The sequence below is a fragment of the Phalacrocorax carbo genome, chromosome 1, assembly GCF_963921805.1.
Source record: "Phalacrocorax carbo chromosome 1, bPhaCar2.1, whole genome shotgun sequence".
In the NCBI taxonomy this organism is placed as follows: Eukaryota; Metazoa; Chordata; class Aves; order Suliformes; family Phalacrocoracidae; genus Phalacrocorax; species Phalacrocorax carbo.
The window spans coordinates 159653936-159676213 of NC_087513.1; the positions used below are offsets into that span (position 1 = coordinate 159653936).

A 22278-nucleotide genomic window follows, 5' to 3' on the forward strand; every position below is an offset into this window, starting at 1 on the left:
AAATAATAGCTTTATACCTTTCATAATACAAAAGACAACATTGATTTTTATACCTTTTTTATTTTCACTCTGCACTGAATGCGCAACTGCAGAAAAAGTAAAGCGGCTGGTAAAATCTGTATCCTAATGACTATATAGAAAAGAGTAAAAATAAAGCTGCATGGGCAATGGTAAACCTGACATTTTCTCAATGAGGATTTTTAATGTTACGTGAGGTAGCGAAAGCTCAGTGGTATTCATGGGACAAAGGAAAAGGTTCGCTTGTGGCCCATTGACAGAATTTCTCCCTTGCAAGCTAAAAAAATTTACTGCAAACAGTGGAGCAACCGTGGAGATAGTAAAGCTCTACTTTAAAAAAAAAAAACAAAGAAGACTGCAAAAATGCTTTAGAAAACAATCTAAATGGAAAGTTTTGATACTGATTCTTGTGACTGTTTTTTAATTTGACTTTTGACTGAGGTAAAACTCAAATGAAAGCTTTTTAGGAAAATGAAGGTTTCTTAGAAAATTACATGCCAGTAAACAGTAGAAACATTTTCATATTTCCTGAAGTTAAAAACCCCATAATTTAAACTCTGTTCCAGCATTAAGAAAACTAGCAACTCCTTCATGAACAACTAATAAAAAAATTCCAATAGTTCAATTTGCTACTCCATTTCTATCCATCATCCTTTCCATGTTTCAGTGTACTCAAGAGCTGGTATATTTAGCCTAAGTTATGAAGGAAAGGACCAGTGTGTGTGTACATACGCATGCTTGCATAAGGCTGTTAGCTAATTTTATGAGTTTGACTGAAGGGTAGAAATCTTCAAGACATTTATGTTTCTACAAGTTTCAGGAAAACAAGATTTTGTAGCATTAGCTCAGCACATATTGGACGACAAAGAATATCATACCTATAGGAGAAACTCCAGTGGGAGTTTTTGTCTAACAATGTAAGACCATTTTATATTTTAAAGTGTTTCCTGCAGTTAAGAGATTTGCATGAAATCATAGAATAGAATCATAGAATCATCAAGATTGGAAAAGACCTCTAGGATCATCAAGTCCAACTGTCAACCCGACACCACCATGCCTCCTAAACCATGCCCTGAAGTGCCATGTCTACATGTTTTTTGAACACCTCCAGGGATGGTGACCCCACCACCTTTCTGGGCAGCCTGTTCCAATGCATGACCACTCTTTCAGTCAAGAAATCTTTCCTAACATCCAATCTAAACCTCCCCTGATGCAGCTTGAGGCCATAATGTCTAGTAAATTACCTACTGAAAAAGCAATTTATGCTGCAGTGGATGCTCATCCCTTTCAGTTGAAAAGACAGCGAACCACCGTCCTGCGGATCCCAGACCCACAGGCTGCCAGGCTTCAGCAATTTTTATACTCATGAAACTAGCTAGCTTTTTGTGGGGGGAAAAAAAGGAGAGAATCTTAAGGCATTCCATAGCACATTGGAAATGGCAATGGAGCTCTTGAATCTTAGCTTAAACAGGCCAAATATGGGGAATATAACATTGTCAACTTCTTGAGGGTTTTGCATGGATCCAGGGTTTCTCTTGTGTGGGGGAGACCTGATCGCTGACCCACTCTTCTTCCACTTAGGAAGTATTGCAAGAACATGAGAGTCACTTTGGTTTCATGCTTTTGCAACTTCTGACAGGAAGTCAAGCGCTTCCTGAAACCATATACCTCAGCAGATCCATGACAGCAGTACAGTGACCTTTCTTAAAGCACCCAAGTGAAGGGGGTGGGGGTGAGGAGAAGGACATGGCAGAAAACGGCTAGGGTTTCGGCCATCCGGATCTATCGCCTCACCCCGCTTTCCTTATTTTAAGCGAGCAACCTCCGAGCCTGACGCTCGCCTCGCTTCACCTGTTCTGCCTCACCAGCAGCCGGGAAGCCGCTCTTCGCTCGGGCTGCGGGAGAGGCAGAGGAACCGGGGCTTTACTTGCGGGTTCTCTCCACCGAAAAGGCCGAGGACGAAACCCACCACAACCCGCGAGGCCGCCGCCGTCCCGGTGCGGGCCCCGCCGCCTCCCGCCCCGAGGAGGAGGACGATGCAAGCCGGACGCCCGGCAGCCGGCACCGCCCGGGGTGCTCGGGGGACTCCGGCCCGGCCCGGCGGGTCTCCCTACCCCGCCGTACGTACGGCCAGGCTGGCGAGGGCGCGGCGCTCGGGGCCTCCCCGCTCCCCTCCCCCGCCGGCCGTTAGCCGGTGGCGGCGGGGGGGTGGTGGTGGGAACCGGGCAGGGCAGCGCGTGCAGGTAGCCCGGTAGGAGGGGCGGGGCGGGGCGGGTGCGCGCGCTGCCGTTGCCTCCCCCTCCTTTCCCCTCCTCCCCCTCAGGTTTGTCATCGTGTCGCCGGCAGGGCCCCGCGCGACCGCACCAGTAACGGCCGCCCTGCGCGCGCGGCCGTGGGGGGAAGGAGAGGAAGAAGAAAGAGGAGGAGGAGGGATGAGGAGGCCGCTGCATCCGTGACGGGGGCCTGAAGAGCGCGAGCTTGGGACGGCCTATTTCCCACCGCTGGCGCAGCGGCGCTGCTCGCTCGGGGGGAAGGGCGAGGAGGAGGAAGAGGAGAGGGAGGACTCTGTGTGTGTGTGAGAGCGAGGAGATGAGCTAAGCCCTCTCCTCTAGAGTCGCCTGAGGAGACCCGGCTGCCCCCCTCCCACGTCCCCGCTGCCGCCGCCATGGCTCGCTCCCCAGTGCAGCCGGGCCTGCCGGGGATGCAGGTGAGGACCCACCGCCTCCCCCCGCCCCGGGCAGCGAGACGGGCGAGCCCCAAGGGCGGGCACGGACACACACCCCCGGTGGCGGCGGCTCCCCGGGGTGGGAGAGCGAGGGGTGGGCTCCGCCGCCTCTCCCTGCGAGGTGGGGTGGGGCGGGCAACGGCGCGGAGGGGTGCGGTGCTTGTCGGTAAGGGGGTTCCCTCGGGTGGGGGTTGGGGAAAGGGAGGAAGACACCTCTTCGCTCTGACTGGGCCCGGGGGCCGGGCGGGGGGGAAGGAGCGGGATCTCGTAACCCGTGGAAACGAAACGTGCTGGCTTCGCGCAATGCCTAACCGAGGTGCCTCCGGCTGGCGGAACCGTCCCTCCCTCCCTCCGGCCTCAGCAGCCTCCGTTTCGCTGAAAGCGTGCGGAGCGGAGGGGTGCATGGTTTGTCTCCCCCCCGTCCACTAGTTCTCCTCGGTGTTTTAATTCATGGAGCGAAGCGTGTCTTGATGGGCGGTTTTCGGTCCCGTTATTTTGACGTGATTAGGGGAAGCATACATAAAAAGAGGGCCTGGAAATGTTGACCTTCAGCGCGTGCTGCAGTGCCCATCTCTGTGCTGCTGGCTAGTGGGAGTGCTGCCCGAGGTGGGTGTTCGGGGAGCGCGTTTGGCTCCAGGAGTTGGTTAGCTGCTGCTTGTTATACAATGGAATTTGCTGGTTCTGTGTTGTAACTATATTTTGAAAATAACTGGTGTGGTTTTCTGGTGGCTGAGCTGGCTTCCCCGAGCCTCAGCCCCCGTGTTTTTCTTAGTCCAAATGCAAACTACTGCTGGAAAAACATTAAGGTCATTGGTATCTATGTGTTGTTATTCTAATGTTTGCCATATCTTATTAGACTCTTCCCTACCCCAACCTTGAAAAGAAAAACTTATGAACGGCATGTAGAGTTTTTTTCCAATTTATCTCCTGGCTTGAAAGTTTTTGTCCTTCATTTGGTTTAAGTATTGATTTACTCTGGTCCATTGTTCCATGAGTCAAGATTCTAAGTCATGAATCTTTTTTCTTTGCATAACCTGAGGATTTGGGTTTGAAATGTTACACGCTTAGGCATGGTATGGATTATATGCTCAGCCATAGTACTGGATGCCAAATAGAGTACATAGGCCTTCACTCTGAACTGATTAATTCATTGCTCGGTGTAGGTACTGCTGTTGAGTGCTCAAGTTCAGCTTCCAAATATAAGCAGTTTGCTGACTGCCAGAGACAGAGAAGTAAAGGTTTGTTGCTTTGGGTAGGGTTAAATTAATATTGCATTTTTATCCTTTTGAAACATGTTAGAACCAAGGGCACTATTTGTATGTACTTTGAAACAGAGTCTGTAATATTTTAGAATTCAGTCAGATCTGTAGCTGCTCAGAAGTGAGAGAATGACAGTCATTCCAGCAATATGCATGTACTGCTTTTGTGTGCCACTGCGTGATCTCTCTAAGGACCTACCTGCATTTTTTATTGACTTGATTTGTTATTTAGTTTGTAATATTGTTAGCTGTACTAAATGGGTAGATATTTAAGGTTTTTGTTAGTCCACATAATTTGGTAATTTGGGAATTTACTTCAAATCCTTTTTTGTTCAGGGCAGTGTTCTTTTTCTCATGAGATTTTATTGTATTATATGAGAGTTTCTGAAGTGTGAATTTTAACAGTGTAAAACCCCAAAACATAAAAAAACCTCAACCACCAAATTAAAGACCTGCTGACATGTGGAGGCATAAAGTCTGTTGGCACTGTGAATACTACTTGCTAATTTTCTCCACCTGGTTCAAGATATCTACATCCATTTCCATTCTGTCAGAGTATATAGCAATTTTGTAGTGGTCTGTTTTCAGTACAGGGTTCTCTTTGATTTTACTTGCAGATAAATGTTCAAAGAGTAAGGGACATAAAATGTGTGACATCTACTTAAATAAGACAAAGGTTATGGTTTGGGACTTTTTATTATGTAAAAGAGAGAGGAATAGAGCTTAGTTCTTTGGGTTATAATTAAATTGCCTAAATCACGGGACTATCTTTTCTTTTTCTGTAGTGTGATCCCTCCTCCCCACCTACCAGCTTCTGCAACAAACGGTGTAAGCAATGTCAGTGACAAGTTATGCAGCTTTCTCCTACTTTCCTTGCTGTACTTATACAAGAGAGCAGTCAGTATCCTAGGGTGAGCACAAGTAACTTTCTTGCTCCCCCAAAAAATCACATGCAGGGACAAAACTTTATTAGTGTGTAAATAGAGCAGAGGAATGAAGGATTAATGTATTTCTCTCTGAACAATGTATCTGATTGATGCATGAAGAGTGATGCATGAAGAGTGATGCATAAAGAGTGAGTGGGTAGAGAATGAACCAAAGGAATGAAAAACTGTGGAGGAAATGTAGGATGGTGTTGGAAGGTTGTCAAAACCTGAGATTTGCCGTCTGCTGCGAAGCGGGCATGTTGTAACCTGAATAAAAACAGAGTTGGGTTTTGACCTAAATTTTTGTGCATGCAAATAAGCTTGGACTCAAAAGTTTAGGCTGCCCTTGGTTTAAGGGCTTTGTGTAGATATGAGTTTGAGTGTGTTGCATGAAGGTGCGTCATTACTAAACTGAGGGTGTGTTGTCTTCTTTCTTTATTCTTTATAAAAGTGGCCTAGGGAAAAATGCTGTTTATCTGTAATGCATGAGATTTCTGCAGGGCTGGCTTGGAATAAGCGTATATGACCTTGATTTTCAGACTGACCTGCATTTCAAGGCTGTGATAAGCTCCTACAGCTTCTTTATGGAAGCTATATTTTAAATAATAAAGTACTGTGTTTATAAATTTATGGTAAAGGTGCTTGGTGAACTGTAATATATTTTGAAGCATGTTAGAAGTGTGTTGGACCAAAAAGCTCAGGAAACAGGCTGGCAGAGAAAATCTTAAGGGATGAAGCTGCAGAACACAGTACTGCAGTACGTGAAGCTGTTGGATGTGTGGCAGCAGCCAGTTTTAAGGTACTCTTTAACAATAAAGTGTTAAAATGAATAGTGATTAAATGTCTTTCTCCACTCTTTCCCCACTTAAAATGTTTTGGGGTTAAGCTGTGTCTGGTTTGCTTGTATTTTTCTTTGTTTCTGAAGTTGGAGAACCAGAAAAGCAGTTTTTTACCCTAGCTTTTCTGTCTACTTCTGTGTGAAATAACTGTGTAGAACAGGTTTTATTACCTTACTTTAAAATGAGCCTTATATTATGGTAATAACAATAAGAATACTTTAAGCTCCTCCCGAGGAAATGGTTCTTTCAGCTTCAGATCCCAGAGAAGTTAGAAAAGCCCACAGGTAGTTTGCCTTTTTGAAGTTAGCTGTGTTCAGGCAGTACAGTCGCACAATTAGAATGTATCTAGGTGTGACCTCTAGTTGTAATGCTAGGTGCTTCCATAGTAAAGGTGATTAAAAGATTCAGGTGAATAATCATTTCAAATACACTTCCATGGCATAATGAGCACTGATAGGGATTAGAAATAATTCTTGTCACCTTCTTTTTCCTGTTTCAGTCTCCTAAGGGGGGGGGAGGGAGACAACCCCAAAAAAACAGCCTAAATGCCCTAAACCCCTGAACTCTTTTCTTCCTCCCCAGAAAATAATTTTCTGAGGTTTGTTTGTATTTTTAGGTGTGCCCATATGTCAGCTCCATAAAATTCCTAAGGTGCTTTTAAAATGCCATAATCTTTAAGCCATAGTGTCATAAAAACCTTTCTTTATCCTCCTCCCTTTCATTTTTTTTTGGGTAACAATAACAGTGTTTATGCAGCAAGTTATTTTTATTCATTCTTCATTGTTATTTTCAGTACAAGAGCTACAGGTTCTTCATCCAAAATGTAACTAAGCATTGACATTCACACTGTCTTGGTTCAAGGAATGTTAACAGTTTAAATTTAAGTGGCAACTTGACAAATGAACAGAAAAGAAAGGTTGTTAAGTATAAAGGCACCATTTCTTGCTCAGAAAGTGTCTGAAATGTCAATTTGCTGGAGACTGGAAGGGTGTTTTGGGAAATACTGCTGTTTATTTGTCTGTTTGTGCACTTTTCCCAAGGTGTTCCACTTTTGACTGCTGTAGGAGAAATGTTCTGGCCTAGAGGACCCTTTGTTCTGATCCAGCATGGCTGTTCTTTTGTTCTTACGCACGATATATATTACTGTCTTACCTATTATAACCCACTCTCCTTTTACAAGAAACTGTTGTAACTATTTTGTGTGGGCTCTGTTTTTGGTAATTGCAAAACATTAGGTTGTTAAAGGCACTGGGAAGGTCAGGTTGCCTCTGCTGCCTTCCGTTTGCAGCTTCTGTGTAGGAGATTAATTTTTCCCCATTTTGAATTTTTTGAAAGTTTGTGCTCACTGTTACTGTTTGAGTTAAGTTTGATAAATAGTTTGCAGTAACTTACAGCACTTAATTATTTGAAAGATCCTTGGACCGTTGCGATCATGGCTAATCTCTTTTAAGATATCCCAGGGATAGGTGTCATGATTCTGTGGCATATTACGAGCTCAGTCCTCAGGTATGAGGACAGAAGAGTTTTAATTTGTGAAAACAAAGTCTGCATCTTTTTGACCTAAAGAACAAGGGCTGTGTCAGGCCTATGTAAAAGGTGTATGGAGATGTTTTAGAGAAGTCAAATCTTATCAACGGTGGAACTATTGGTACTGGGAAGTCATGTATCTTCTAGTGAATATGTGGATACTGAACTTTTTTTTTCCCTCATACACTCACAAAAATCTTGCTATTAAACATGTGAGGAGGAGTTAGGGTTCCTTTGGAGATGCTGTTGTGGGTGATTTCTTGGTGTTGTGCTTTACCTAACTTCCTAGGAAGTCACTGTTGCAGGGGAAACCTTCAATTTGCATAATGTTATTAAATCCTAGTGCTCTTAACTCAGACTGTCCAGTTAAAATGACTGCTGTTCTGTTTTCTCAGTCTCCAAGCTTTGTTCTTTATTTTTGTGGTCTTTGCAGGTCCTTTTCTGTTAGGTGGAAAATAACTTATAATTAATGTTAAGGTATAGGCAGCTCTGTCTTTGGGGAGGAGTTTGAGGTACTCAGTCCTTTAGTCTTTGGGTTGAGCTCATCACTTCATGAATAGCTGAAGAATTTCTTAGGACAGCTTTTTGGAATAAGGATTGAATCCTTATTTTTTGTGAATCCCTGTGTTGCATTGTTTCATCCCTTCTGTGGTTTTGGAGCTATGCTTTTTAGACATGCTTTCCAGAATTCTATTTAATTTTAAATGTTTATGTAGAGGTAAGGTGGGATGTATACACAAAGTCAGAGGAGGTAAAGAAAGGTACTGTAACTTCCAAAGGCTGAGCTTAAAAAAATCTGGTTTTGGATGCATATGTTTGAAGAATAAAAGAAAAGAACAGTCGTGTTCTTTTTGATCATTGACAAATTCTCAGTGAAAGAGCTGGATCTTAGCTGGACCTTAGTTTTACACCTAGTTAGTACAGATGAACGCTTTCATTGTAGACTTTGTACCTTTCATTAAATGTTTTGCTGATTAGTCTTCTGAAAAGTAAAATCGGTTATTGCTGTTCATGATAATTATCAACTGGCTCTCTGAGTTTATCTGATTTTACTTTATTTTTGACAGATGAAACTGAGAGAGCTCCCTTTCATTCAAATTCGAAGGCTTCTTAAAAATGTCTTTTTTTTTTTTTTCCCCTTGTTTTGATAAAAGTCCCAGACTATAAAAAACCCTAATACTTTAATATATTTTGTCATTTTGGGTTAGTTAGCTGCTCTTTCAAAATACAGGTAAGGCTTGATACAATGCAGTAAAACTGAGCAATTTATTTTCTGCATACTGCCTCTGTTTTATTTCAGTTTCCCACCAACTGCAGGAAATAATCTTGCATATAGTGTCAGTTATTCATATCTGGTATATATATATCTTGCTGAAAATAAAGACTTGCTCACTTCAGAGAAAGGTAAAATGCTGAGTAGCAAAATTTGAGGCTTCTCATTCCCAGAAGTAGTTTTTCTGGATGTGAAACCATCTTATATGGGTGTTTTGGGGAGTTTTGTTTTGGTTGTGGGTTTGAGTTTTTTGGTTTTAAGCTTGAAGTTCTCTGGGTACTTGAGAACATTGCCTGCATGATCTTTTCTGCTAGATTTCTGTTCTCTGGTCTTTATATAAATTAGTTTAAAATAAATAATTCATGTGCAGCAATGATATCTCTTTTAAAAGAAAATAATGTGCAGTAAATTTAGCAGTAAAAATAATTCTTGGTGTGATAGAAATAGTGTACCACAGGATAGCCGAGACTGGAAGGGACCTCTGGAGCACATCTAGTCCATCCCCCTGCTCAAAGCAGAGTCAGCTAGAGCAGGTTGCTCAGGACTGCATCCAGCCTAGTTTTGAATACCTCTAAAGATCCACATCCTGCCTGGGCAACATATTTCAGTGCTGAACTACCCTTACAGTAAGAAAGGTTGGGTTTTTTCCTTTGGAGGTTTTTTTTTTTCTTTTCTGAAGTTTAAATGGAATTTACTATATCTAAATTTATGGCCATTGCATCTTGTCCTGTTGCTGGGCACCACTGAGAAAAGTCTGGCTCTGTCTTTACTCCTTTCCATCAGGTATTCACACATAAGATTTCCAGTCCCCCAGCCTTCTCTTCTCCAAGCTAAACAATCCTCACTCTTTCAGCCCCGCCTCATATGTCTGATGCTCCAGTCCTTAACCATCTTTGTGGTCCTTCACAGGTCTCACCCCAGGATGACCATGTCTTGTGCTGGGGAGCCCAGAACTGGATGCAGCACTGTAGATGTGGTCTCACCACGTCTGAGTAGAGGGGTAGGATCTCCTCCCTTGACCTCCTGGCAACGCTATTCCTCTTGTAGCCGAGGATACTGTTGGTGTTCTTTGCCACGTGGCACATTGCTGGCTCATGTTCATCTGGATGCTAAGGGCTTCTCTTTAAACCCACTTGCCAGCCAGTCTGTCCACAGCCTGTACTGGCGTATGGTGCTACTACTCCACAGGTGCAGGCCTTTGCATATGCCTTTGTTGAATTTCATGAGGTTTCTGTTGACCTATTTCTCCAGACTGTCAAGGTCCCCCTGAATGGCAGCACAAACCACTAGTGTATCAACCACTCTTGCCAGTTCTTTGTCATTGGGAAACTTGTTGAGGGTGTGTATTACTCCACTGTCAGGTTATGAGTGAAGATGCTAAACACTGTTGGCCCCAGTATTGACCCCGGGTAGTTCCTGGCCTTGATCTGGGCTTGGTGCTGCTGATTTCCTAGCCTCAGCTCTGTACCCTTGGACAACGTCTCTATATTCCTCCTGGGTCACTTGACTCTGCCTCTACCTCTTGTATGCTTCCTCTTTATGTCTGAGTTTAGCCAGAAGTTCCATGTTCACCCATGCAGTCTTCCTGCCACCTTTTCTTGCATTCCGGCATGTCAGATGGATCATTCTTGAACTTGGAGGAGGTAATCCTTGAAAATCAACCAGGTATCCTTGATTACTCTTGTCCCTAGGACTGTTTCCCCTGGAATTCTTCCAAGCAGTTCCCTGATCTGTCCACTCTTCCTCAAGCCCTTCACCAGTAGGAACCACCTGGGCCCCTGTGCTCTTGACCCTCTCCCCTAAGGTGTCATGAATGGGTGGTTTAGAACACTTAAGGAATCACTGACAAAGGTATTAGCAAAAGTGGTCTTAATATGATGTGGTAAAGGGGCAACTTAACAAAATTCAATGGCAAGGTTCACTCTAATTCCTGCATGGGAGAAACATACAAAGAAAAATTGAGTTAGACTCAAGTTAAAATGATTCACAGGGAGACTGTAGACGCAAAAGGGTAAGGAGGACCCTCCCATTGAGCCACGAGGTTCAGAGTAGATCCCCTTTTTGAAGTCCTGATGGAGCTCAGGTGCTACTAGGTCCAATCTTAGTCTCAGACTCAGACAACGGTTTACATCTAAGGGATTGTACATGCAAAGTTTATGTAATGTTTCATTAGCATCAATTCAGCATTCAGTCAAAGTTATCAAAACAAGATCAAAGTTACCATACTACAAGGTTATGCATGATATTGGTTGCTTACCAAAGATCTGTCATTGGTAGAAGGTCTCTCTGCATTAAGGAGCAACATTGAGAGGTTTCCCACCTCACAGGGAGATCACTGCCGTACAGCCATGCTGTCTAGGAGGGAGAGCTCCAAGAAGGCTCACTTAGGCTGTCATATTTATGGGATAAATTGGTTGGCTTGTAGTTAAATTACATGCAATGGAAAAGGTATGCATGAAACTCCCTGTACCCATAACTTTGTTCTTTGATAAATGAGTCTTGGAAAAGCCATCCACCATCGACATGTCAATCGCATGATAGGTGTTCTAAGCTTGTATACACTGATACTCGTGGTGCAACTCTGCTCGTTTGTGGGTTTTTAGAGAACAGATTGAAACTAGAGGATTTCATGGCCTGGCTATGGCTGAGACCTTTACCTCCTTTGGAGCCTGTACCAAACAACTGCTAGTTTGGTTAAGAGGTTGAGTGCATCCATCACACAGGGCCATGTAGTCATGCTTGATATGTTCCAGGTCTCTCCAGGCTATTTTGGTTATGCCTGATGTGGAAGAGTAGCGTGAGGTAATAGTCCAAGCACTGAATAGCTCAGCTGAAAATGCTTGAAAGCCTTAGAAGTGTCTCCAAAATGTCCTAGATTGGAGTCCTTGGCAAGCACCAAACTGTCCCAGACAGCAGGTCACACCAGCAGGTTGGGTCCTCCATCCCTCACAGGGAGGGAGTCTCCCACTGCTACCACTTGCAGCTTCCGCCTGGTGTTGTCACAAAACTGATGGTTTGTGTACCCTGTTTCTATATTAAATAGATTTACTTGTGTAAGTAGTACAAAAGTTAGAGCAAGAGGTTGATGCCCCTTCTTGTAGAAGATAGTTGTTTTGCTCCTTAATGTGGTAGGTTACGCACCTAACCTGAGATGTCCAAACTTTTCAGTTGCTTCTGATGAATACATATATAGTGGTTGGTGTTTCTGTAGGAAGCTGGCATTTTTGTGTGAAACGAACACTAGATAATTCCCAAATGTTAACAATGAACAAACCTGTAGAAGTGGTCTTAGAAATGATGTCATGCCTCTCTTTTCCCCCTGTATTTTTATCTTCCGTTTTTGTCAGTTGTAAGGAGTCTGTGTCTTGTTTAGAATGTGAAAGTGTGCTGATGTGCAGTAATAGGGCAGAGGAAGAAACCATGAAGGCAATTCCTTAAATGACAGTGGCCTTAGTCTTACTCTCTGATTTCAAGTGTTCTTAATTTTGTACTATAACGTGCATTGACCATACTATAAAATTTAGTTTGTGTTTGAAGTTCTGACTTGGATGCAAATAATTTGAGAACATATCAGCTGAATGGGGGCAGATCATAGGGCTGTCTCGTCATGTTTTGTGTTTGACAGTGGCTATTGGAAGGTGTCTACAAAAGACTGTAAGAATACAGTAACTTGTAGTGCTTCTGTGGCATAATGCCACAGCTTTTGCTAAATCTAACTGCTGAAGGATTTCCAGAGCCAGAGTGATTATTTTGATGGATTTTTTTTTTCTTCTTCCATTAGTTATCCAGTCCTTAATGATTTTGTAGGGCTCACTGTCTGCAGTATCTTATTACAGCGTGGATCTGGTTTTATCTGCATGCATGTGAACAAGGTTCAGAATACATTCTTTTTATCTCCAAGTATGGTAGCAGACAAGAGTAATCACCAACAATCACAAGCCAGTTCACCATGTGGTATTTTATTTTCACCAGAAATCTCTGAACCTCTTCAGATGGTGGTATTTTGGGCTCAGCCTTGATAGGGAATGAGGACTGGGCTAATTGGAAATTGGTTTGGTGAAATGAAAAGTATACAAAAGGAGGTGTTGAAAGGTGATTGTTTACTTCAGAAGAGCAGGCATAGTGAAATTAGAGATCTGCAAGTAAAATCAGTTGCCCAAACAAACTTGAGAACTCGAATACATAGAGGGCTTGTAATTCTTGTAAGTTAAAGAGAAAAATAGGGTTTTTAACCCTTTTCTACAACAACATGATGAATAACCCTTCATAAAAGGAGGTTAGAAATAAGAACTGGAATGAGATACAGAAAAAGACTTGGTTAAAGCTATATCTTAGGTGAGATCTAAGTAGTCTGAATTTCAGTAACATTTCCTGTTGAGTTAATGCAGGTGAGAATTAGAGATTCATAAAAACAAATATATTTTAAGATGTGTATAGTTCTGGCTATGAGGAGAATACTGGAGAGATGTCAGAGTGGATGACACTGCTGGTTTTCTGCAGCATTGTTCTTGACAGTTGGTGACTGAAAAGTCACCTTAGCATAAAAAAAAGTGGATGCATGCTGATGAACTTTGCTGATGGTACAAAATTCAAAGGCACCCGTTATACTTGAGAAGCCATTACTAAAGAACTACATGACCTCGAGGAATTGAATTCCTGAACAAAATAGCATAAGTGTAAGGTGTCATAAGTACGAATTATTACAAAGAACCTTTGCAATAGGCTGGGACCTCAGTTTGAAATGCAGAGGATTAGGAAGAGGTGAGTGGGTTTAGCTGGTCACAGCTGAGCTTGAGCCATGGGGCCAAATTGAACAAATAGTCTCTGATAATGTATCAGACTATCTTTATTCTGTAGATGTGGGCAACAGTGATGTTGGGTACTGAGAAGAGTTCGTTTTAAGCACAGTATGTTTTTCAGGCTGATTAAGGTCAAAAGTAATTAATCCAATGTGGAATGTATAGAGAGCTGACTCAAATTGTTGGGTGAATGGTGGCTCTGCTTATGGTAAAATGTAGAGGACTTTGTTCTGCATGGCTAAACAAGCTGAGAACTGAGACGGGATGGTTGTTATTGGTGTTGAGGAGTGTGAGAAACTATTTAAAACAAAACCCAAACTAAATCAAGTGGTTATGGAAATAATAAATTCTGTAATCAGTAGATCTAAACATTCTAGAATTTTTCTGATTCGCTACAATATGCGTTCTGTGACATACTCTGAAGGAAACGTTTTGGTGGAGATCTGGCTCCTTATCGAACAAGGTGATTAGCTTTATCCTTTTGCAGCAGATGTTGCTGTTCCATTCTGCTCTTTCTAGCAATATTGGTGTGCTTAGTTACATGAAGGGTCTTTCATCAGTTCCTTTTATATTTTCATATTAGTAGAAAAATGCTATATGCTAAGTGAAAACTTGCAAAGAGTGGAGTCAGCAAAGTTGTAGTGTCAGACTCTGTGGAAGACGTTTTCTATATTCAGTCATATAGAGAGAATATTTATAAGGCTAATTGTTTATTTTGGGTCTGTTGGAAGTATTTACAAAAACAAACAATTGGGTGAGAATCCTTTCCAGATGTGATCTTATAAAAATGAATGGGAAATGACCACTCATGGAATTGGAATTCAAGTAGTTCATTATGTATCTGGAAGCCTGTTCTGTCCATTTTTGAAATAGATCAGGTTGTTAGAGAGAGGCCAGCAGGTGGTTTTCCAAAAACACAAGTTGACAGTAGTTCAAGCCTCTTATTTCAAACACGTGGTCTCTTGAGAAAAAATTTCAGACCTTACAGAACAAGGGAGTTTGGTTTTTTTTTAACTACCACTGCCTCCTGTTGCTCAGAACAAAGTGGAAAAATGAAAATGTTTGAATTTTAAAACTAAGACACAAACTTGCAAAAGTACTGATTTAGGAAGGAAAAGGTTTTTTATAACTAGTAATTTCACAAGGAATTTGGAAAAAGAGCTATTACTAAATTTAATTATATTAATACCAGCTATTATTGAACAATTAAATTTTCAAAATGGCTACAAAATTTTGATTGTAAAAAAGTGGGAACAATTCTCCCCTGCTTCTCACAGATTCCAGGAACAGTCATCTTCCCTGCTTTTCTGTAATTATTAACACAAGATGACTCTGAAGATGTTCTACTGCAGTTGTTTTTAAAACTGTCAGCCTAGTACCAGAATCCCAAGTGCTTGACACTGTAGAAATGAAGCTTGTGAGAGTTCTGCAAGTTTCTGGAGATTGTGGTGTCATAAAGTAATTTTAATATATGATCATAATGGATGTTTGAGGGATTGAGGGGCAAAGGGACAATAGGGGGTGAAATATGTATGGCCAACAGCTTTCAAATAGTTGCTGGCAGGTCACTCTCATACCCTTAGAATTTTTCCCCGTATGAACAACTGCAGTACACTGCCACTTCGAGCAGTTCTGGCTTTTTAGTCTCTGGAGGTGAAACACAGAATTTTTAGGCAGCTGTGACTAGGATTGGTTTGTGACTTGTCCACGTGCCTTTGTAATGTTGTAATGCTTAGATTCCTGTGGCTAGTGAATGGAACCAGAAGGCTCGTGTGGATGGATTAGGAGTGCTCAGCTCTCTACAGCATATCATCTCAAATTGTAACACAGTATGTATGAAAACATAGCCTGATAATTGTCTTCCATGAGGGAAAATCTTATGCAAGTGTTAAGGTTATTTTTATTCTAGAATAATTGTCAGAGAAGTCTGTTTTGAATATTGACAAAAGAGCATTCTGTGGGGCATGAGGGGAACCACCACAGCATGATTTGGTGCCTGGTTCTGTGATCTTTTATAAATGATCCCTGGAAGCATCGGTAGGGGCTATTGTATAGCTAAAGTGTAACTACAGTTGCTGGGAAACGTGAAGTGCCCTGGTTTGGTTTCCAACTGGGAGATATATTAGCACATTATGTATGTAGTATTTAATAGTGTGTAATAGTATGTCATTCTCATTACACTGAAATTAAAGGAGAACAAACTTTTTTTTTGTGGAAGGGACTTGGATCTCTTGCTCTGTTCCTTTTAATGGCAAAAGGGTGATAAACCTCATGTCCTTCTGTTTGTTTCTGGAAACTGACTTTGGGTAGAAAGATGCATCAATAAGACTTAAATCAAGGGGAACTTCTTGGGGCTGGTGAAGTCTTGCAGTGTGTTTAGAATGACAGAATCCAGGATGTTACACAGACACGCTGCCTGAAGAACTGAGTTGGTTTATCTCTGGGCTCAGCCAGTCACAGCTACCTGGTTCTCAAAACACTTAATTCAGCAGTGCAATTCAGATACCTCCAGATAAACTAAAATATGTTCTGGACTATCTTCCTCTTGGGGCTGCATGGGTTATGTAAGCTTTGAGATGTGAGAGCAGAAATAGATGGTATAGGTGGGAGATGCTGTATAAGTTAAATCTAATTTTTAAAGAGAAAATGTTGGCTCAGTGCTTGCCAGTGGCAACTTAGAAATTTTCGTTCATCTCTTCATGCTTCTGCAAAGTTTGGTGAAGTATAAACTGTGTGGTATTATGCTTATTTAGGCATTACTGATTTTTTTTCTTGTATGAGCGTTTTTCTATATCAACAATGTATTTTTGCTTAGTTAGTGTAAACCTCATCCTTTTAAGAACAATAACAAGTCTTTGAAGTGTTTGTTTTATTTCTTAAGGGAAAGATTCTAAGTACTCCTATCCTATTTTTCTTCATTTCATAACTATTCCCTCTACCTATGACATTTCCAGTTTAATTGTAATTTGTATATATTTTTGTTAGCTATAGAGGCTCCTTGCTGTTAGATTAAGAAGGTACACAATGGAACTTACCATCCGTGCACTGAAAGTGAGAAGCCGAAGAGCAGCAGTAGCTAGCTGCTTTTCCGCTTGACAGTGGGGAAAAAACCCAAATATGGCAGAGTAGTCTGCATAGGTCTTATACCTGTGTGCTTATGTGAGTGCTCATAGATTTCATGTGGATGTTCAAATCCAGATAACTGGGAACAGGATGTTTTTTAGGAGTGAATGAGTTTACCCAACTGAGAGAAGAGGAAAAAGAAAAATAAATCCTGCTCCAAAAAACCCTGGGGTCGGGGTAAGGAAGAAGCATGGCAGTTTGTGACAGTGATCCTTAGTAGGAGAAAATTGAAGAGGATTGCTTGTCACATCAAAGAAAAGGAGATAGTAGTCTGTGCACTGAAGAGTGGGAACAAAGTCCTTAAGAGGATGAGATATGTGAAAAGTTCAAGAGAGGAGGAGCCTGGGTTCTCAGGAGGAACCAATTTCAAGAGAAAAGGGTAGACAAAAGGTTTACTTTTGTTGGTAGTGGTGTTCGATCTGTTTTGGTTTCAACAGAAACAAAGTCTTTCTAAGGAGCTTTCATTCTTGGTGCCTGGGTGCAGTTTATTGGCAAAGAGAGAAATTGAGGTAGCAGTACTTTCTGATGCCAGATAGAATAAAACCCTGACACAGAGATGGTGTTAAATTTGTGCTTTATAGACAGGAGAGCATAAATGTCGCAGTGTGCGCATCTAAGGAATGTAGGAAGAACATGTTCATTATTGAGATAGAAAAAGAATGGCTGGATAAATAGGAATGTAGAATTTGAAGTGTTTGTTGCCTTTAAAAATATCACTTTTCATTTTAATGTTACAACTACTAAGTAACTTTTCTCTTATTTTTAACAGACTCTGAAGGCAGATCCAGAAGAACTGTTTACAAAACTGGAAAAAATTGGTAAGGGCTCTTTTGGTGAAGTTTTCAAAGGAATTGACAATCGGACCCAGAAAGTGGTTGCTATAAAAATTATTGACCTAGAAGAAGCAGAAGATGAAATAGAAGACATCCAACAAGAAATCACAGTGCTAAGTCAGTGTGACAGTCCATATGTAACTAAATATTATGGATCCTATTTAAAGGTAAGGCACTCACAGATGATGGTGATTTGATTTTATAAGTAATTCCTTTCCAAGTTAGCCAGTCGCGCCTGTTTTCGTTGGCAAGGTTTCATTCAGACCTCAGTTGAAGAAAAATATACTTTTGTCCTTTCAATTCTGAAGAATGAACAAGTTACTAAATTTTGTGAAGTATGTGACAGGACTTAATAGAAAAAAAATTGCACCGGTCTTGCTATTTCTGTACAAAAAGAAATGAATTTAAATAACATCATTTTATTTAGCTCTAAGTAAGATGTGTACATTCTCTTAATATTAGGAGAATGTAAGTTTAACTTGTTTAAATTCAGAAAATATAACCTAAGTCTGCACTGGAGTTGTCAAAACACTAAAAACAGTGTAGTATCAGCTGTTTTGCTAAGCTTGAAAGTTTTTGTCAAGGTTTGGTTAGTGGGAAAGCTTAGGTTGCTTTTCCAAGGAGACTGAACCTAGCCTTGATCTGAGTGATTTAAAAATTAAAATTTAATTTATTTGGACATTAGCAAACAGCATATTAGCTGTAAGCTGAAGCTAATGGAAGGGGTTTCCATTAACTGCCTTCAGAACCTGTTTCCCTTCCCTCCCCGTGCCATATTAATTAATTTCAGAGTTCATTTTAAGTGTGCCGGGTAAAGGTGGTTTTTTTGGTTTTGGTTGTTTTTGTTTTGTTTTAATTGGATGGATATAGTGATTTACTACTACTAGAAAGTAGTGAAAATATCTGGAAGCTTTTGATACTACTTTATTTCTTTGGTCAGGCTTTGTCCCCATCTGGACAGCTTTCTTTTGTGACAGTGAGATAGTAATCTAGATAAGAGATCGTTCTCTTGACAGGGTTTGGATTTACAAGTACGCAGAAAACACCTTAAGGTTAGTTTTCAGTCTGCTTTTGCTTTTGTGGAAGCATTCTATTTCATCAGCAAAGGCATGAAGATTCTGAAAGGGGCACCCTGTTTTATCTCTGGATTTCTGAGACTGCCAGTTAGTTTACCAGGGAAAGAAGGACTTTTTCCCAATCTAGGAGACATATTACTGAGGGGACAGACAGTTTTTCTTTTTTTCCTTGTGCTCTGAGCCAGTTTGGTTGGACAGCTTGTCACTGAAGGCTTTGTGAATGATTTCAGACCTGGTAAATTGTCATCAGTACCGGACTTAGGAGTTATATATAGTTTAGGTCTCAGAAGCATCAGGAGGCATGTAGTTGAGCACAGTAAATCAGATAAATTTTTCATTGTGGCTTTTATGTCTTCTTTTGAAATTTCGTAGTCTAGGTTTGGTAGTTAAGTACGGCAAAAAGGCAAAAGTGGGATTTCTCTCCTGGACTGTCTCTCTACTTCAAATCTGTTCATTTTAGAGGAGGAACAATAAGATTTGTAGCATAAGTGAAATAGAACACAAAAGAAATAGTTAGAGCTTTGATGGGAATGCAACTTAATAGTTTTTAAAACGGGTACTAGCAATGTGGCTGAAAAAGAGGATCCAGTGTCCAAATTCGAACTGAGTGAATGTCAACGTCTTGTGAAGATAGTATAGCAACTGTTGCTTTTCCTAATTGAAGGAGAGGGGAGACTGTAGGGCTCCGTAGCCTGAATGGGTTTGGCCAGATGGGAGTGTCATTAGTGATATTTGTGCTTATTGTTGTGAGGAGGACCTTCCGAAAATACTTGTACCTTCCACATCCCTTCTGTCAAGCGCAGTAGCCTGTGAATTTCCCAGTTTGTGTCAGTTTTCTAAGATACTGCACTTAGAGTGGCTATGTATACTTTCCTCCAAAAGTAACCAATTCATAGCTCTTTCTACATCTAGTTGAATGTACAGCTAGTCATGTTTATTCATTACTTCAGTTCTTTGTGAATGTATGTTGTTTTCAAGACACTTGGTACTACAGAACTTTTGGTCTTCAAGACAAAAACTTCACTTCTTTACACTGGTAAAAATAAACATGGTTATTAGGTGATGCTGAAGTGACAGAATCTTTGCAAAGGAAACATTTTGCAGTTCCGTTAGCTTTCTTAAGTAAGGGTCAGGGCTTGTTATTGGATGGTAATAATGTGTCATCATATACAAACACCCTTACTTAAAAAGGACCATATTAATGTTTAAATGAATTGGTTAATATTCTTGGCTAAGAATCCAGGTTTATTTGCTGCAGATCTTTTGTTATATTTGCAAGCCAGGACTGCCATATGCAGTTCTAAGGGCCTGACCACCTTTTAAAGTCTATTTCTGACAATGTGATAATCCATCACCAAGAATGTTCAACATATTAATTTTCCACATTTTGAGTGATTAGGAGACATAATTTCTTCCATGATTGGACAGTTTAGCTCTAATTACAAGAAAGGTATTAATGTTTTCCTCACACAATGAACTTATTTGAAGTAAGCAAGTGGGGAAAATGATAGGATCTTAGGTTATATTGCCAGCCACTGCAGCCATTATTATTCTCTAAAGCCTGTGCAGCATGTCGTGTGCTGACCATGTGTCTGTTGGATCTTGGATAGAAAGAAGTACTGTTTATAGAGGACTCCTAAATCGGTTTTCTATAAATTATTTTTGGCAGACAAATAGCAATTCCAATAACAATTTCAATCTCTCATTTTTTTCCTTCTAGCTCTAGATCAGTCTTTGTTTCCCTAGGTTTCTTGCGTGTCCTTTTGTGAGCTGAAGAGGTGTCTTATTATGTAATAACTTTTTTCCTAAGTACTCCCATGTCAGTTGTTAAGTAACAGTATGTATCTTTTATGGCAACTCTTTGGTATTTATTTTGCTAAAACAAGTGTCAGGATACTGGAAAAGAAAAATTTCTATCCCATTTGGGACACTGGCAGACCTGATGGTTAATATTTCATGTCCCTTTCTAGAAGTTTATGTAGTTGCAGAATACCTGCTCTGACATACTTTAAAATATTTGACAGATTTTTAAGAGGCATACTGTATTTTCAGCAAAGATGGTTGGGGGGCATTGCCATGAAGACTTCTATATTTTTGAAGATTTTCTAGGTAGCCAGAATGTCTTGGGGTTGTGGCGGTTTTTATTTTGTTTGTTTGTTAAATATCTGAATCGTCTGTCTTTTGAGAAATCCTTGTGGTGTTCTTCATTCTCTGTTATTCCACACCTGCTTCAATTAAGCTACATGATTATACATGCCAGTGTGTTAAGGGGCCTGTTGCTTGAAATTTGAGCAGGCTTATATAATACTGCTGTACTTGCCTGAGGCCTCTTACTGTCTTCAGATGATGTTTGTGAGAACAGCTTGTCCAGCTCTTGGTGTCTACACGCATGATATACATGGAAGTACAGCTTGAAATAAGTATTATCATTCAATGAGTTAATGGCAGTTATTTTGTCCTAGAAATCTACTTTTTTTAAAAAAAAGTTAATTTTTAGCTACTTTTTAGAATAGGGTGGTGTACTCAAAGGCCTTGTTAAATTTTCTTACTCTAAGATTTTTTTTTTTGTATTCCAACTTTATCTTTTCAGAAATGTTTGCTTTATAGCAATTTTTTTTTTTCATATCCAGAGACTAAGCCATATCTGTTCATGTGAGGTATGACTGCTTTAACACAGTGAGTCTTAAATAAAAAGCAGTTTATTGCTTCCATAGAGCAAGTCTTCTGTTCCCTCTAGACTTTGTTTGTGGTGGTTTGTGTATAACTGCTGTCATCAGCATTCACTGAAATAGAGCAATAAGCAGTAGTGAAGTAGGTACCAGTTTAGGTTGTCATGCTGAATATAGTTTAATTTGCAGAACACCTTTTTGTCAGAAACCCTAAGGTGTCCATATAAAACAGAAAAACAAATACTCCTTTCTAAAGCCACGCTTTTAAATATGTCATCTTCACGTTCCCATTCTATTAGGACAAAGGGCTTTTGTCTGCTGTAGGAGATGGTAAGTAATCGGAATGTTGCTCTTAAATCATGTCACTGCAACATGCTTTATATGGGTGCATGTATCTAGAGAGCTTGACGTCCCTTATCTGCCATGGCATGTTAAAATCCTTTATCAACGTTCCTTAATGAAGTAAGCTTAACAAAATAGGTAGTGACTCCATTATTTCTCTGCTCTGCGAACCGTATCTATTCTTGCTGTCTTCGAAATGAAAGGTTCATCTGTTCCATCTGTGATCCAATTAAATGATCTGTAGATAGAAGAACTATAGTTCTTTTTAGATCCGTGTAAAATTAATTCATTAAACTTCTCTGGGACTGTTTACTACTTTATATTTTAGGTGACAGCATCCTCTGCCTCCTTTGTGGTGGAATAGGGATTCTTTGTGGTTTTTGTTAGATTTATTTTTTAATTTTTTCTTATAAAATTGTCTAAAGTTGTTTACTGTTTCTTCTGAGTTGTACCATACCGTAACTCTTCAAAAGTATTGCTATGCTATTTATTCTAAAAGTTTTTCTATTTGGAGCTTGTCAGCTCTGCTTTTTGCATCTTACTCTGCTTTACCAATTTTTCAAGTGCTTGGTTAGATTTAGTTCTGAAGCTGTTTCTCTTGCCTTTTTTAGTCCAAGTTGTCTGGAATCTGTTTTATTTCCAAGATTCAGATGCCTCTCTGATAATGTTTATTCAGTTTTGTTAATAACTTTAATTGCTGCTTTATTATAACTTCATAACTTTTTCATATTTCTTTGATCTTGGATTATTATTTAGAAATATAAGAGGAAATTAATTTGTCTTTAAATGGTTGAAGAACAAAATTTCTTGGCGCTTTTACATATACATATATACATATGTATGTGTATATATATACACATGTCACTCAA

At 40.4% G+C, this 22278-nt stretch overlaps 1 protein-coding gene across 2 annotated transcripts in view; it reads left to right on the top strand.

Moving 5' to 3' along the window:
- Positions 1–1781: 1781 nt before the first annotated feature.
- The window catches only part of STK24 (serine/threonine kinase 24), a 60798-nt gene continuing 40301 nt past the window's right edge, over positions 1782–22278 (top strand). Inside the window, exons 1-2 of one of the 2 annotated variants that reach the window (XM_064440653.1) lie at positions 1782–2138; positions 17259–17489. In XM_064440653.1, coding sequence (XP_064296723.1) covers positions 2055–2138; positions 17259–17489 — 315 coding nt within the window. In that variant the 5' untranslated portion in view covers positions 1782–2054. Of the gene's footprint in view, positions 2139–2332; positions 2726–17258; positions 17490–22278 lie in introns of those variants that run through there. The other variant, XM_064440652.1, reaches the window with a different exon arrangement.